This window comes from Siphateles boraxobius, unplaced genomic scaffold (assembly GCF_051911475.1).
Source record: "Siphateles boraxobius isolate OS27281-9 unplaced genomic scaffold, OSU_SipBor_1 24, whole genome shotgun sequence".
NCBI lineage: Eukaryota > Metazoa > Chordata > Actinopteri > Cypriniformes > Leuciscidae > Siphateles > Siphateles boraxobius.
This window is the reverse complement of record NW_027508855.1, coordinates 11,322,117-11,340,678: the sequence shown is the minus strand read 5'-3', so window position 1 is coordinate 11,340,678 and position 18,562 is coordinate 11,322,117. Positions and strand designations below refer to the sequence as shown.

Sequence of the window (18,562 nt, the reverse complement as noted above, 5' to 3'; positions counted from 1 at the left end):
CCGGCAGCTGCAAACCATCAGCCTTTCTATTTAATACCATGTCTTTCGTCTTGTGTTTGTCAGATCGTTGTTGAAGCTTCCCGTGTCTCGTGCCTGTTTCCTGTTTCCTCATGTTTCCTCTTCTCACTGGCTTCCAGATCGCTTCATCTCCGTCTCTCCACTGATCATCTTCTCCATCCACACTCACCTGGATTGCCTGTCTCAGTCCCTGCGTCACGCTCTCCTGCTGTCTGTGTTCCTGGTCAGACCCAGGCCCTAGAGAGAGATCTTCTTCTGTGTTCTTGTCTTGAGTCAGTATTGAGTGTTTTGAGAGTTTTTTCCTGTTCATTAAACTTTATTGCACTTGCATTTGCTTCCGTCCCATTTATCATCAAAGGTGTTTGTCTGGTGGATGAGAAAATCGATATTTCATGTCCACATACTCATTTATACACATGGTGAACGCATATACAGAGCCCCTAAGGAAACATGGTGATGGGAAAATATGGGAGGAAAAACTATATTTCACTGCTTTTGCTTGCAAAACTTCTCTTGCAGAAGTGCTCCCCGCAAAACTTTGCATTCGCTTTCAAATACGCTCTCGCAAAATTGTGTTCTACCCATAATATTGTGTTATAGCATAGCTGTTCCTCCCACCCTATAATATTTAAGTCACGAAAGGTTTGCGAACTCAAAGCTTCCTGGGGGAAACTCAAAAGTTTTATGAGCGAACGCAAAGTTTCTCAGGGCAACACAAAAGTTTTACGAGAGAACACAAAAGCAGTGATGTAAAAAAATGTTTTACATTTTTTTTCACCTATCATCCCTTTAGGGCCCCATACGAACATAACATAACACTAAAAAATACTCATATTGCATTCCTCCAGCTCAAACAGGTTCGATTCCGATGGGAATGCATGACCTGATAAAATGTGTAGCTCACCATGAATACAATGCTACATGAATACAAGTTGCTTAAATCCACAAATGTAATTCAAGTTAAACTACGGGAAGGTGTAGGTCAGCAGGGGGATGAGGTTTGTAGTTGTGTATACCCTATGTGCTCACAGATAGGCCTACATACTACATGCTACATACAAAGAGGCAGTTTCCCTTCTCTTCTCGGACAGGTGTGTGCGGATGTGTGTGTATGTTAATATCCAGAAGTTTGTGGCCTCAGCAGCTTTGACTCGAAAGCACCAGGGTCTGTCAGAGAGGATTACACTGCTGCCAACAACATCACCAATGCAAAGAGGATTTAGGAATGATTTCCTTACTCTACCAGCACACTGACTTAATTTATTTGAGCTTTTCCAACAAATCGAATGAATATATAGATAACATTAATCAGATGCCAAAAGGAAAAGACTTTTAATTTTGAAAATGGCAAAACAGTTGAAACCAAATATATGATTACTAACAGACAACATGAAATCAAAAATGACATTATTAACTTTCTTAATGCATATTGCTGGTCTTATGAACTTGAATAATCAATACATGTCTTTACCTGTCACAGGTAAATGTTTTTGAAAACTGTCTCCGTGTAAACAAAAAAAAACGTGAATCTGTGAAAACGATGACGTGAAGCTCATGCGTACTGCGTGTTCCTTTATAGTAGTTTTCGCGTATCCGTGTGAACGGGGATCGTTTTGACAATGTACGCGGAAAACTCAAAGGAAAAACTTCTCCGTTGTAAGCATATCGTTGACGTGTAAACATACCCTAAGTCCTCAATTTGTTTTGTTGAGTTGTCCGTTCTCCGTCGCGTGAGTAGAGGTTGTTTTGTTTCATTGTGTTTTCAGTTCTGTTAATAAATAGCCTACTGCTACAATATTATACTTTTTTCATCTTCATTGCAACCCAAGGTGACAGAACCATGGTGATTTAAACCATTACTTTCATTATAATGAATTAATTTTTTTTTATTTATATTTTTTATTTTTTATTTTTATTAATTTTAAAAAAAAATTACTGGTGTCATTGTGTCACGGTAGATGTATTCGCTGGTTCCTTCTAGTCTTGTGTTTATGTTGTTGTATGAGTGCACGTGTGCAAGGGGCGTGTCTGTATGTCATTACCTGATCCACTCCAGCTGTTCATCATTACAATCACCAGCTGCAGTTCATCTCACCACGCTTCTTAAACTCACCGCTGTTCTCTCACCTTTGTCAGATCGTTGTTTGATGTTCCCCTGTCTTCTGGTTCGTGTTCCTGCCTGGTGTTTCCTGTTCGTCGTCTTCCGTGTGGATTTGGATCGTCTCACCGTTTGTCTGCACGTCACCGGTATTGACCATCGAAGTCCCTGCGTCACCTATCTCCACCTGGCTCACTGCACCCTGGACTTGTGTGTTTTGTGCTAAAATAAATATTGTATTATACTCGCGATTGCTTCCTGTGTTTCTGCTTAACATGACAGAACGATCTGACCATGGTATGGAAGCAGCGAGCGCCTCGTCATCCTCACTCGAAGAGTTCATCCATCACAGCATCCGTAGAATGGACTCGCAAGAGAAGGAGATTGGAGATACGGGCCGTGCAGTTCAAGCCCTGGTGACGCAGGTGTCCGAGCTCACCCAGCAGATCCAGCGCCTACGACCTCCCACTGCGCCACCCACACCGGCCGTTCCTCCCGCATCATCAGGAAGCCCCTCCCAGTCAGAACCCCGGCTACCCACCCCAGAGGCATACTCAGGTGAACCGTCATTTTGTAGAGCCTTTTTGACTCGATGTTCTATGCACTTTGCCCTGCAACCTCACACTTTTCAGACCGAGCAAGCCAAAGTGGCGTTTGTGCTCACGCTATTGACTGGGAGAGCGGCACTCTGGGGAACGGCGGTGTGGGAAAACCAAAATCCATGCTGTGCCTCGTTCCAGACCCTCGCCGCCGAGATGAGACTGGTTTTTGACCGTGCGGTCACTGGAAGAGAGGCGGCCAGAACATTGGTCGAGCTACGGCAGGGAAGAAGATCAGTGTCCGAGTTTTCCATCGAGTTCCGGACCTTGGCGGCAGAGTGTGGATGGAACGAGGAGGCGCAGTGGGACATGTTCCTGCATGGGCTGGCTGACCACGTCCAGAAGGAGATCTACGCCCTGGATCTTCCCACTACCCTCAACGGACTCATTGATCTGGCCCTGCGGGTGGACGCTCGGCTGTCCAGAGTCGAGCGTCGAGCCACGCCCACCCGCACACTTGAGGCAGCCAACGGGCTACGATCCAGCGGCAGGGACGTGGTCAGCCCCGTCTACGATCACGAGCCCATGCAGGTGGGTCGAGCTCGGCTTTCCCGGGAGGAGAGGGAGAGGCGGAGGTCCCAGGGCCTTTGCCTGTACTGCGGAGGAGCCGGACACTACGCCTACAACTGTCCGGTAAAAGGCCCAGCCCGATAGTAAACATGAGGCTACTATCGGGTGGGATCTCCGCCAGGAAGACCTCATCCACGACAAGATCTACCTCCACCCTCCTCTCGGTAAGACTAAGATGGTCAGTCCACCAGCACGATTGTCAAGCACTGTTGGATTCGGGGGCCGAAGGTAATTTCATGGACCATAATTTTGCACGCAGATTTCAGATTCCCATCAAACCCCTCCCACAGCAGATTGCAGTTCATGCACTCAACGGACAAGAACTTCCCACCATCTCATTATCCACTGAAGAAATCACTCTCATCACCTCTGGCAATCACTCGGAAACTATTTCATTTTTTATTCTGGATTCACCCCTGGCACCCGTTGTTCTAGGACACCCATGGCTCATTCAACACAACCCCCGAGTGGACTGGATACATAGATCTGTGCTGGAGTGGAGTCAGGAATGTCATAGGTCTTGTCTCGTCTCTGCTTGTTCGTCTGTACCTGTTTCTGTGTTTCAGGAGGAAGCAGGGGATTTGTCTAACGTGCCCGCGGAGTATCTGGACCTGAAGGAAGTGTTCAGTAAGTCTCGTGCTGCTTCTCTCCCTCCGCATCGTCCCTACGACTGTGCAATAGATTTACTCCCAGGTAAGTCTCCGCCTAAGGGCAAGTTATATTCGCTTTCGATTCCTGAAAGAGAGGCTATGGAGAAATATATTTCTGATTCTCTAGCAACCAAGTTCATTCGCCCTTCCTCTTCTCCAGCGGGGGCGGGGTTTTTTTTTGTGGGGAAAAAGGATGGTTCTCTGCGACCTTGCATTGATTACCGAGGGCTGAATAACATCACGGTAAAGAATACTTATCCTTTGCCGTTGATGTCTTCAGCCTTCGAGAGGTTGCAGGGAGCATCCATCTTCACCAAATTGGACTTACGTAACGCTTATCATTTGGTCCGCATCAGGGAGGGTGATGAGTGGAAGACTGCGTTTAACACCCCTAGGGGGCACTTTGAATATTTGGTCATGCCGTTTGGGCTGTCCAACTCCCCAGCAGTTTTCCAGGCACTGGTCAATGACGTGTTGCGAGATATGATCGATCAATTCATATATGTCTACCTGGATGACATATTGATTTTTTCTGCATCTCTCCAGGAGCATGTGCAGCACGTCCGACGAGTGCTTCAGAGGTTGCTAGAGAATGGGCTTTTTGTCAAGGCGGAGAAATGCGATTTTCATGCACAGTCTGTTCCTTTTTTAGGATACATCGTGTCGTCTGAGGGGATGCGGATGGACCCTGAGAAGATTAAGGCTGTGGTGGATTGGCCAAGTCCAGATTCCCGCAAGGCCCTGCAGAGGTTTCTGGGGTTCGCCAATTTCTACCGGCGATTCATTCGCAACTTCAGCCAGCTGGTCGCGCCTCTGACTGCCTTGACCTCCCCCAGAACTGCGTTCAGGTGGTCCGACACAGCCGAGACTGTGTTCAAGAAACTCAAAGGCCGCTTTGTTTCAGCCCCCATTCTAATTACCCCTGATTCATCACGTCAGTTCGTGGTGGAGGTCGACGCATCAGAGGTGGGAGTAGGGGCGGTGTTATCTCAGCGTTCACCTGTAGACGACAAGATGCATCCTTGCGCGTTTTTGTCCCATCGTTTATCTCCAGCCGAACGTAATTACGACATTGGTAATAGAGAGTTGTTGGCAGTCAAGTTGGCGTTGGAGGAGTGGCGACACTGGTTAGAAGGGTCGGGGGTACCTTTTATCGTCTGGACTGATCATAAGAACCTCGAATATATCAGAACTGCTAAAAGATTGAACTCCAGGCAGGCTCGGTGGGCACTTTTTTTCGGTCGTTTTGATTTTTCTCTCCAATATCGTCCGGGTTCTAAGAACATCAAACCCGACTCACTTTCTCGTATATTTGATTTTTCCGGTCGCCCGTCCACTCCCGAGTGTATTTTACCCGAAACCGTATTTGTTTCAACACTCACATGGGAGGTCGAAGCGAAGGTCAAAGAGGCCTTGGAAGGGGTAACGCCTCCGCCCGGGTGTCCACCGAACCGATTATTTGTGCCGGAGGGCTTACGGTCTGACGTTATCCACTGGGGTCACAGCTCCAACGTAGCTTGTCATCCAGGAATTAATCGCACTGGATTTCTAGTCAAGCAACGATTCTGGTGGCCACTTATGGCTCGTGACATTCGCGATTTTGTTTTGGCTTGCTCTGTTTGTGCCACGGGTAAGTCTTCCAATCGACCTCCAGATGGGCTACTTCAACCGCTGCCGGTGCCTTCGAGACCTTGGTCCCATATCGCTCTAGATTTTATTACCGCCCTCCCACCCTCCCAGGGTAACACAGTAGTTTTAACTGTGGTGGACCGATTCTCGAAGGCAGCACATTTCATTCCCTTACCCAAATTACCTTCAGCTAAGGAGACAGCGGCTACGGTCGTAGATCATGTCTTTCGGTTACATGGCCTCCCGATAGACGTGGTCTCCGACCGGGGACCCCAGTTCGTGTCCAAATTTTGGCGAGAATTTTGTAGATTACTGGGGGCGACGGTTAGTCTGTCATCTGGGTTTCATCCCCAGAGCAATGGTCAAACAGAGAGAGCCAACCAAGATTTGGAGAGAATGTTGCGATGTTTGGTTTCCAGAAATCCTTCGTCTTGGAGTCAACAACTGTCTATGGTGGAGTACGCACACAACACGTTGCCAGTGTCAGCGACGGGCCTATCTCCGTTTGAGTGTAGTGTAGGTTACCAGCCACCAATTTTTCCCAGTCTGGAATCCGAGGTTGCGGTTCCCTCCGCTCACGCATTTGTCCAGAGGTGTCACCGCACCTGGACTAGAGCCCGGGAGACTCTACTCCAGGTGGGGGCGCGCACCAAGGCCAAGGCCGATCGCCACCGGTCAAAGCCTCCCGTATACGTCGTTGGTCAAAAAGTGTGGCTCTCAACTAAGAACATTCCTCTTCGCACCGTTTCTAATAAACTTGCTCCCAAATTTATTGGCCCGTTTCCTGTCACCAAGATTATTAGTCCGGTGGCAGTCCGCCTCAAACTACCTCCTGCGTACAGGAGGGTTCATTCCGTGTTCCATGTATCTAAAATCAAGCCCGTTTTTCATTCTCACATTAATCCGCCTGTCCCGGTTCCTCCCCCACCGCGGCTCGTAGATGGGGAGACCACATATTCGGTCAACCGTATTCTGGACTCTAGGCGGAGGGGACGCGGATTTCAGTACTTGGTGGACTGGGAAGGTTACGGTCCGGAGGAGAGAAGTTGGGTTCCTGCTAGGGACATCCTGGATCACTCCCTTATCGATGATTACAATCGGCAGGTAAGGGAGTCTGAGAACGCCAGGAGGCGTTCTTAGGAGGAGGGGTACTGTCACGGTAGATGTATTCGCTGGTTCCTTCTAGTCTTGTGTTTATGTTGTTGTATGAGTGCACGTGTGCAAGGGGCGTGTCTGTATGTCATTACCTGATCCACTCCAGCTGTTCATCATTACAATCACCAGCTGCAGTTCATCTCACCACGCTTCTTAAACTCACCGCTGTTCTCTCACCTTTGTCAGATCGTTGTTTGATGTTCCCCTGTCTTCTGGTTCGTGTTCCTGCCTGGTGTTTCCTGTTCGTCGTCTTCCGTGTGGATTTGGATCGTCTCACCGTTTGTCTGCACGTCACCGGTATTGACCATCGAAGTCCCTGCGTCACCTATCTCCACCTGGCTCACTGCACCCTGGACTTGTGTGTTTTGTGCTAAAATAAATATTGTATTATACTCGCGATTGCTTCCTGTGTTTCTGCTTAACATGACACATTGTAACCTATTTTTGGCATGGCACATACGTTTTTGTTTGTATATGAGTTTATTTGTGTCTAGATGTGTGTTTAGGTACATATTACATGTGTTTACTTTGTTTAGGGATGAGTGCGTCACCTTTAGAGAGTCTTGGATGAGTGAATGTCTTGTTTGTATTGGTTTTAGTTATATATTTCTGTACTTACCATTATTGTAAAGTATGTTGTTTTTTTCTTATTGTGTATTTGTTTTTTGTTTAGTTTTTGGTTATGTCTTATTTGACAGCTGTTGTAAGGTCAGTTTTTGTATCTAGATTTGAGGACCCCCTCGAAAACGAGATGGTCCATCTCAAGGGGTTATTCCTCCTCAATAAAATAAATATCAAATAAAATGTATAAATTCCATAATTTGTTGTTGTTATTATTATCATTATAAAATTGCATAATATGCTGTTAACCTGCATTCTAAAATGCTCTCGCCAGTGCAAAGCAAAATACAAGAATTTGGAAAGATATAAATACAACAGCATACTTTTAATCACATTTTCTCAACGCAGAGCATCTGCAGTGTTCTGTGACTGTGACCCTCCACTTCTGTGCAAACCCTTTTCTATTCCTGACTCATTCCGTGAGTGCTCTTAAGAAAACTACTGACCAAAGACCAGTTGAGAGGGAGAAATATGAAGCATGTCAGGCAGCTCTCAGTTGGTATTTGAAAAGACTATTATGGCTACCACTGCATTTTGTGAGCTTTTTAAATGATACTTTTGAAGGGTCCTTCATGCGCCCTATGTGGTGGTTTGACTTTTAAAATTAAATTTATTTGAAATTAGCAATATGTTTTAGCATCATCATGCATGTGATAAAGATGTTGCATGTATGATTTTGAGCGTGTGTGTGTGTGTGTGTGTGTGTGTGTGTGTGTGTGTGTGTGTGTGTGTGTGTGTGTGTGTGTGTGTGTGTGTGTGTGTGTGGTTGAGGGTGGTTTAGGGCTGTTCTCTTGGAAGCAGCTACAGGCTTTTGTACAGTGAATGTAATGGAGTGGAAAATGCACTCGGCTGCTCTTTATTCGACTCAACTACATCACCAGCGGGAACTCTCCACTTTCATCTGTTTCTCTGATACACACATGAACTTCACCACCTGCCCACAGATGAACTGACAACCAATGCATTGATATGTCTGCAGCACATGCATATCATCAAGATACATGAACAAACTCACACAAAGAATACTGATCAGTGCACACTGACATTTGGCCTCATTATTCACCAGCACACTTAACCAGCTTAATATTTAAACCTTAAGATATTATAGAACACTACTGTTCAAAAGTTTGGAGTTACAATATTTTTAGGGTTTTTGAAAGACTCATAAGGCTGCATTTATTTAATGAAAAATACAAGAAAAACAGTGAAATATTATTACAATTTAAAATAACTATTTTCTATGTCAATATATATTAAAATAGAAATTATTCCTGTGATGGCAAAGCTTATTTTCAGCATCATAATTCATTCTAATAAGCAGATTTGGTGCACAAGGGGGAAAAAAATATCAGTTAAAAACATGTGCTGCTTAATATTTTTTTGTGGAAATAATTTTTCTTCAGGATTCTATGATGAATAGAAAGTTCAGAAGAACAGCATTTATTAAGACTTTAGTAACATTATAAATGTCTTTAATGCACTTTTTATCAATTGAATGCATATTTGCTGAGTAAAAGTGTTAATTTCTTTAAAATATATTTTTTAATGATACATCTTTTAGAATGCATTTTGCACTCAATTTGATGCATTTAAATAAAAATCCAATCCAAGTAACATCTTTAAATAAATGATACCAGTAAACTTCGTTATTTTAGCCAATACATGTAAACAAAGAGGCTTGTTTGTGCCTAAATAGTATTTAAAAGTACCCTAATTAAGTACAGTAAATACAGTATTTGTATAAACATTATCTATATATAATATTTATTTCTCTTAACTGTGATTTGTCTTTACTTATCTGTGATATTTGTTTTGAGTAGCCTATTATTTGAGTAAAAATGCTTAAATGAACGTAAAAGATCTATATATTATACATAGCCAAAGATATATGGACAAACTCATTCTCTCTGTGTGTGTGTGTGTGTGTGTGTGTGTGTGTGTGTGTGTGTGTGTGTGTGTGTGTGTGTGTGTGTGTGTGTGTGTGTGTGTGTAAAAAAAACTCAACTCAGTCGAATCTCTTATTCAGAAAGCTATTTGCATGGAGCATTTCTATAGCATTTCAAATGCAGTCCCTTACGGTATGAGGTGCCATGACAGTTAAGATGCACCATTTAAAGGTAAAAGTTTTGAAAGCAAGCTTATATGTATGCACATATTTTGTATTGTGGTTTTAATCAGAGGCTACATCATAAAGATTTTTCAAGATGCTGTGATTTATCATGATCAGAGATATCAAAAGAGCAGCAGGAACGTCCTTCATCACGCCGTTCCCCTCTGTGTTTCTGTCAGACCCCATCTCCTTTTTTTCCATCCGCCTCAAAATGAATACCCCCTACCCTTCCATTTAAACACACTCAAACTTAGATGTAAAACGCTCTCTGCAAGTGCCAGTCGGCAGATTACACGTTGAGCAGAGGCAATTTGCTGACAGACAAGCCTGAACATTTCAATCATCTCTAGGAAGACGGGTGACAATACTTCACACACACTCGCGCACCTGACCCTCCGGCCCTCTCTTCCCTTCCTCCTTCAATGAGCCTTAAAATTGAACCCGCACAAATTTGTCTCGTCTTTTCTTACTACAAATGATGGCATTCATATGGCGATCGTGTTGTCTGATCTTTGAAACCTTTCATTTAAGTTCTCTCTCTCTCTCTCTCTCTCTCTCTCTCTCTCTCTCTCTCTCTCTCTCTCTCTCTCTCTCTCTCTCTCTCTCACACAGATAGGATTTCATTTTGATCATCAGATTGAAAACATCAGGGTGGAGAGTGAGATGAATCTGGTTTCAAATGAGGCGACCACAGCGTCTCACTGCACCTTTTATTTTTGAGAGGTGTTCTGGGATCATGCTGTGACAGGCCGGCGAAAAATGTACTCTTCGTTTTACTCTAAGTTTAAGAGAATAGCAATAAACCTTCAACCTGCTTCCAAAAGGGTACCAAAAAGATTTACCATTACATTTAAATGCCTATATAAATTTGATCAAATTCATATTTCATAATTCAATATCCTTAGGGGTGGGCTGTAATGTTTTGTTTAAATGGATTCATAAGGTTTGATCTAATATGTTCATGGTCCGCAGGGTGAAAAAAACATATTAAATGTTAATAATAAAAAGCAAAAGTTCAAATATCCAAACAAATAGGCTATTATATATTATATATAATTATAATTATTTTATTGATGTCAAAGGCTGTGTATCTAAACAAATTTCCACATGATCCAAAAAGTTTGGATGGTAAATGAAACTGCTGTTTTTGTTTGTGCCATAACAAAGTTCAAATTGTACTATTCAGATTGTTAATAATTGTGTATAATATTTGTCATCTTAATACATCTCAAATACACATTTATAGTTTAATAATTTAAATAAATAGGACATATTTACATAAAATATATGGATAAATATTATGGTCACACTTTAGTTTAGGGTCCAATTCTCACTTTTAACTAACTATCAACTACGACTTTTGCCTCAAACTTCTAATTACTGCTTATTAATAGTTAGTAAGGTGGTTGTTAAGGTATTAGTTAGAATTTAGAGATGTAGAATATGGTCATGCAGAATAAAGCATTAATGTGTGCTTTAGAAGTACTAATAAACAGCCAATATCCTAGAATTATGCATGCTAATAAGCAAGTTAATAGTGAGAATTGAACCTTAAACTAAAGTGTATATGTATATATGATAGAATCTCACAGTTGCTGTAGATTTGTTGGCTGCACATCCATAATGCGAATATCCTGTTCCATCACATCCCAAAGGTGCTCTATTGAGACCTGTTGACCGTGAAGGCCAATTATATATAGTATAGTGTATATTATATTATAGTGCGTACACACACACACACTAGCTGTAGATTTGAAAATCCTGCTTCCCCCTATTATTGCTGAATGATGGAAGCTACACCAGTTACTTTTGCCAATAGATTTCTATTTATCATGTATCATGTGTCAGACAGAGAGAAACACAGGCATAAAAGAATAAGGCTACATGAGAGGAGGTCTTCATTCCAATCTCTCTATTCCCCATTTCTCTATCTTCTCATCCCATCATGCTAGCTGTAAATGGTTTCCCCTCCCTTTCCCCCATCATCTCTATGTTTCTCCTTCCTCGCAACCCATCATGCCTTATGTTTCTCTAAGGTGGTACAGTAAGATTGAGCTTATATACACCACAGAGAGACTTACAACTTCCTTGTAAGGTAGAAAAACATTTAGCTTATGTTTAAGAATGAAATGTATACCTAATGCACATGGTACAATCCACTTCCACACTAAGAAACTATTTCTCAGTGTATACATTACTGGTATACAAATGGTACATTTGCATCAGTTGAAACATTCATTTTCTTGCAAAGAGCATACCAACTGTACACATTTGAAGTATAATCATCATTTGAACTCTTTGCTAAGTGAACATTGCATGCCTCTAAGCAAAATATAACTCTACTAGCTCTCTGCTCAGCACACATACACAAACATAGTGTGACTTCACAAAATACATTATGAAATTATTATTATTTTTTAAAATGAATAAAGAAAAATAATACTAAAAAATAACATTAAACAATAACATTTTAGTCTTCAATATCTAATCATCTGAATGATCAAAGCAAGCATAAAATGTGAGATGAATAAAACCACAGCAAGCCACAATAAATTCTTAGTTGTTTAATTAGGACTACAGTAAGCATCTTTATACATGAAATGCATGTATGCTGCCAGTGGACATAACTGAAGCGGTCGGTCCACTGATATACAGTATATACGCATATATTCAGAACAAATATATTTTCAACTATATTAGTAATCATTATTCACATGCAGCAAGTAGAGTAATATTATTTCAAAGCAGGAATATTACGTTAGCCACCGAGAAGAAAGCACCTTTCATTTACTAGTAGTACACCTAATACATTTATTGTAATACAATATCGAGAAAAATTATTTCCAGTATTTCTGTTTCCATGTATCAAAAAGGAAAATGAAACAACACTGTAATACAATGGAATAAATTTCCATGGAATGTTCATGAACTTGCTGAGAGTAAGGACAAATTAAATGTTGGGGGACAAAAATGGTTTGTGACAAGTGATAACGTACAGCAAAATCCACAGTTGACTATCAATAAATAAGGATTTGGTAGCTTTCCTTATGTCCGCAGTCCCAGACCAGGAAATTTCTGTCAGCAAAACTGAGCAGATATGGGGCATATGGTGGCACAAGGGTGGGCATGAGGTGAAACAGACCCGTCCCTGTTTGTCTGAAGCGGAAATAAGGACTGATTTAATTCAAGCGATCTGCACAACTGCTTGCCATCTGCACCACTATACCAAATGATTTCAATTTGAAAGAAAATGAGCCTTTTAAAGGGCCAGTCCACCCTTTTGAGTTTCATTATGTCTGTCCTCACAGTACAGCCATCTTGTATAAAATGCATTGTTTAAGTCTGTAGTGCATAGTTTCTTTTAGGAAACCAAGTAAGGGGTCCTCACTGAGGTCAAATGGATTTACTCACAGGCTGAACATGTAGCAAACCCAGATTACATTACCTGAACCTGAAAGGAAAGAAAAAGAATACCCATAAAAAAGTATGTCAATACTGGTCTCTGTTGTAAACAACTGCTGAAATAACATTACTAGCACAAAATGATTTTAAAATGATTTCAAATTCAGCACATTTTCTGGCTTTTGTTGTGAGCGTTTGCAGCATATCCTCTCTCAATATCACCAAAAAAGTATTTTCTGGATGGTGGCTTGTTCACAGCTTCTGTGAAATGTGCTGATAAATGTCTCTGTGATATGCTGCAAAGCAAGTATAAATGCATCATCAGTACACGTCTGACAGCTTGATTTTTATCCAAGATAAATCAAAATGTTCTATTTTTTGTTGTTTCTTGTTTACAACCCACATATGTGGACTTCCCAGAATTGTTCCCTTTACTATTAATGCAAACATCATAGAACCTTATGATCTAATAACGTAATATTATGAGGTTATCCGGATGTCATGTAATTGAAATGGTCTTGCTGACTTTCAAAACCTCAAACAACAAACAAACGCAGCTTTCTCACATGTACGCAGCATTCTGATGATAAATTTATTGGGTTGGAACGTGATGGAGGAATCTCTCATGGGCAATGCCTACAGTGACAGTCCCTGGATGTGTTGATGGGAAATATGAAGAAATAGATTGTTAGATGTGTTTGGGGATGACAAAGATAAAGCTATATACTGTAACAAAGAATGGCTCAGAGAATGAAGATGAGCTTCAGTTGTTGATGAAAACTTTTCACAACTTGATATAAGGCATACCGAAAGAGAGACCAAATAGAGTCATTGTGAAGGCGGCATCTAGTGTAGCACACAACATGCAGCTGCATATACAGATCAAATATATACAGTACATATGTAAAAATATACAGAACTCTTTTTGGCCAGAGAGCTACATAAGCTTAAATTCAAATCTACACTCAGTGGACAACAGAGTGTAGTTCTGGACAGAATAATATACTATACAAATACAGCAGATGTGATGAATCACTATTTACTGATAGGATATCATTCAAAAATACAAATATAGTCTAGTTTTCAGACAGGAAGTCGTGCTTTTGGGGGGTAAAAATTAAAAAGTTAAATTGAATATATTACGCCAACATTTTGTAATTCAGGTACAAGCGGGGAAAATACCTTGCCTGATAAAGTTAGAGGTTCCAGCTAACAGTTGGTTTGACCCAAGAAGTTGGTATTCCTAGGAGTCATGGTTTCACCTTAAATCCATAACATTCAGTAACATATCTTTGTATATGACTCGTATAGGTATAGGAGCATAAACAGTGTCATTGTAAAGCCTCAAAACATACATGGCCAGATTTCCTACACCTTCATTAAGGTTAAAGTGACATTGTATCAAAATACGAGAGGTAAAATATGGGAATGACATATCTGGTAAATTAAGATAACCGATTTGGGAATTGTTAGAGTTTGGTACATAATGCTTAGTGGACGCAATGACAGAAGCAGATAAAATGTCCCTTTAAGATCCAAGTTGGAATTTCATAAAATGGCACTGTCAACTTTCTACCCAAGAGGAACCCAGTTACACTTTTGAGGAAGTATGTTGTGTACAGACTCACTCCATCGGTACCAGTCGGTAGCTTAGTTTGAGCCACAACGTGCAGAAAAGCTTTGATGTTTGAGAGCTCTATAAATTCCTTCAGATTTTCCAACAGTGTCCAGAGAATCTGAACCCTTCAAAGACAGAAGCGCTGGACCTTCAGGAGTTGTTGTTCAGAAGTTTTGGAGTTCAGGCAGGTTCTTGTAGAGGTCCAAAGAGTCTGGGTTCGAGAAGGCCCCTCGCTGAGTGACGTCCTTACCCGCGACCACTTGCTTTACAGCAACTTCAACCTTCTTTCCACTAATAGTGTACTACAGGCGAAGGAAATGTAAAGTCAATCAGACGGAAAAAGTCAGAAAATAAAGCAGAGAAAGGACAAGTGAGAGAATGGCTACAAAAAGAAGAAAAGTGCAATTGTGCTTACCGGGATGTCTTTGGTTTCCAGGATCAATGCTGGGACATGTCGGGCAGAGAGAGCTATTCTGATAGCGCGGCGGATCTTCGCCACCAGCTCTTGACTGAAGGTCTTATTGGGTCCCATCTTTAAGAACAGAATCACCCTCTCTTCTCCGTCACTGTTGTACTGAGGGACACAAAGACTGTCGGACACTTCCTCGAAGGCTTCCACTGGAAGAAGAGAGGCATAACAAGGGTTTTAACACTGTCTAACTATGATGTTAGCACATTCTAAATAATTATATATGCGATAATTATTTTCATGTTATGGCTGCTGATAATCGATAAAAGGTAGATTTAAAAAAATCTTTGAGAGTTGTGAATTTGGCATCACAACAATATAATGTACAATACTTATTTTGAGATTTGCTAACGATTACGGTTTTATTAAACCTCTTGTAAATATTTAATATCGACCAATGTCATCTGACATTGACCAATACATTACAAAAACATTAATGTACACTACTGTTTAAAAGTTTTTTTTTTTTTTAAGAAATTGCCACTTTCAGCAAGAGAGCATTAAATTATCAAAAGTGTTAAAATGTGATCAGATTATTTCCATTTCAAATAAATCCTGTAATAAATGCAACCTTGATAAGAATAAGACATCTTCCAAAAACAGAAAAGTACATACTGACCTCAAACTTTTGAACGGTAGCATATATGAACTTATAACCATTATGGTACCAATATACTGGCTATTTTGAAAAAAGGGCTTGGTGGATGTCAACATACTTCATATACAATAATCTACTGTAGTTAAAATGACTTGTGAATTTGGTCTGGTCCAAACCAGCTCAAATTAAGTCTACTAATTGTGTACAAGTGTAACGTTTATTTCTCACCAATGTTATAAATTTCTGAGCTCCCAAACCGAACACCATTAGGATTTAAAGTTCCATCACTGAAAATACAAACAAAACAATAATGCTTTTTAGTATATAATTTAGGAGCATAACCAATCTCAGAGAATCACCGTACAACAACACAGGCAATATTATACAAATCTAAGCAGAATCTAGAGAAGATTATCAAAATCTGCAAAACAAAGTGAAACTTACCTTCTCCCCAGCATGACGACTCCTCCCGTTTTTGGATTTATCTTACAGTAATCGCCATGGGCCCAGAATCCTGAATGAGGAGGTACAGAGACACAAATAAACATATAGAGAAGGATGAACAAATAGCTAGAGAAATAAGCATCTATAGTGCATCTAAGCAGAGATGTCTGACCGCTGGCGGCCTGAAACGCTAATTAAGCTGAACTGCCCTGATTGGCCTTTACTTCTCCAAACTGTCAGCAATAAGGCTTGAAGTAGATTTTTCCTGTGCTAACAAAAGCTGTCAGGTTCTTTTTTCTCCCTTTTGCCCTCAGAAATCATTTAATCAATACAGCGGAAAAGCTGCAGCCTCTTCTGAACAAGCTGAAGTAGCACGTTTGTTTCCTAAATCAAAGCGACGACTTGTTTGTTTTCTAAATCAGTCAGAAAACGCACTTCCCTGTGACCACTTCTCAACTCAAGATCTTTGAAGGAAGGTAGCGGAGTGAATGATTGAAGCTATGCAATCTGGACTGATGCCTAAAATTGCTGTCTATAGAGGCTGCTCACTAGGTTTTGAAACAGATATAGAGTGATGTCATGTGAAGGGTTACCTGGGAAGGTGGAAAAGTAGGCTTTGTGGTATTTGCTGCCATTCTCGTCGTTCCAGAAGTGAGTCGGCTGGCACGGGATGGGCTTCAAACACACCAGTTCACCACTCTCTCCCCAAACAGGCTTACCTGAAAAACACACCAAACATAACAGCATTATTGAAGATACAAAGGCAGTGTTTTTACCATGGTTAAGTGTTAACTTTAGGCAAAACACAAAGTACGGAAGGTAAACCCCCTAAACGGGGTTTACTGTTTTTTAAATCACAAATACATCTTAAGAGGTTTGTTGATCTGAGACAACAGAGATTAATCACAATTATTTTCCCAGTTGATGTAGTTCATTGGCATTATTGTAGGTGACATTGTAAATATATATTTGCTTTATATAACATTTTTATACAATATATATATATTATTTATACAATATATCTACATTATCTACTGTTCTCTATTTTAATATATTAAAATGTAATTTATTCCTGTGATGGCAAAGCAAAATTTTGAGCTGCCATTACTCATGTCTTCAGTGTCACATGATCCTTCAGAAATCCTTCTATATTAAAAACTTTAATGTTAGGAGCGATTAATTACAGAAATTTGCAATACATTTTTTGTCGGTTGACAGCACTAATATAAATATGCTCAACACACATATACATATACAAACATATACTTACAGTATACATACATTATATGTATATGTGTGTTGAGCATATTTATATTAGTGCTGTCAACCGACAAAAAATTTATTGCAGATTTCTGTAATTAATCGCTCCTAACATTAAAGTTTTTCATATATTTTTACATTGCAATAATTTCACCCTTTATCTCCAAATTAATGTAGAAACAACATAAAGACAGTATATTTTTTTTTAAATATTTGATCCAACAGGTAGGAAATATACAGTCATTGAATTAAGTTACCAAATACTATACAGTCTTCACTGCATAAATGATCATTTAAATATAGATTAATCCTCATTAAAGCTACAAAAGTTATTCAGTCAAGAGCAGTGATTGATTTTCTCTGTCTTTTGTTCTTTGATGTATTATTAATGACAGACAGTCATTAAAGTGGATATATATATATAGTTTAGAGCATAAAATCAGAGATAAACATGAGCTTTATCTCACCTTCACAGCTCCAGGACTCCACAGCCATGCCCAGATTTCGGGCCTGAATTTCTCCTCTGTAAACAGGCACCGTCATATTTTGACCCATGAAGCATGAAATGATGTCTGTGCCACCTGAGGAAACACTAAAGATGTTAATATACAGTTTTAAAGGTGGTCAACATGTTCAAGGCAAGAAAATCTCGTAGGTTTGGTTTGAAATTCTCGCAAAGACAAACAGATCTTCCCTTGTTCCATAATATAGGAAAGACACTTCAAAGCAGGGAACTGATGGATGTTTTCATTAATGCAAACTTGTTGGCATAGTTTTCTGGTAGCTTTGTTCTCCTGCCTTCATTTATCTATAGATCGCAGTTCCTATACTGCAGCCCTTCCTTATTGATTTGTTTATCAAACATGAACAAAAGGAACAAGCTAAACAAAGGTGCTTGAATATCTGTTTGGTCCAACAACCTCAGGTCTTTCTTTAAGAATGAAACTGGTCCACATGATACTAAAAAAAGCTTGTTTTGGTAGCCAAAAAAAGTGTTGGTAAGTAACTACATAAAAGTAGCGACATTACAAAATGAACAACATTTAAATAAAAAATGTTCCAGTAGCAAGCAATTTACTTGTGTTATGAATTGCATGGACACATTTTGAAACTCAATGACACACAAACGTATGCTTGTGTAGCTAGAAGCGTTTGCATTCTCGTATTTCTGTAGAGTAAGTTTAGGCCTATATTTAATGAGTCACCCAACATAAAGACAACATGTGTGAGCAGCTCAGATGCTCAGTCATAATAATGCCAGCACAGAGAAAAGTGGAGAGAGAGAGAGAGAGAGAGAGAGAGAGAGAGAGAGAGAGAGAGA

At 40.4% G+C, this 18,562-nt stretch overlaps 1 protein-coding gene across 1 annotated transcript in view; it reads right to left on the bottom strand.

Annotated features, from left to right (window-relative positions):
* Positions 1-11,999: 11,999 nt before the first annotated feature.
* The window catches only part of aacs (acetoacetyl-CoA synthetase), a 40,394-nt gene continuing 33,831 nt past the window's right edge, over positions 12,000-18,562 (bottom strand). Inside the window, exons 13-18 of the mRNA XM_077241469.1 lie at positions 17,709-17,822; positions 16,575-16,700; positions 15,982-16,051; positions 15,766-15,824; positions 14,886-15,088; positions 12,000-14,772 (exon numbers count right to left, since the gene is read on the bottom strand). Of these exons, the coding sequence (XP_077097584.1) occupies positions 14,635-14,772; positions 14,886-15,088; positions 15,766-15,824; positions 15,982-16,051; positions 16,575-16,700; positions 17,709-17,822 (710 nt within the window). The 3' untranslated portion in view covers positions 12,000-14,634. The remainder of the gene's footprint in view (positions 14,773-14,885; positions 15,089-15,765; positions 15,825-15,981; positions 16,052-16,574; positions 16,701-17,708; positions 17,823-18,562) is intronic.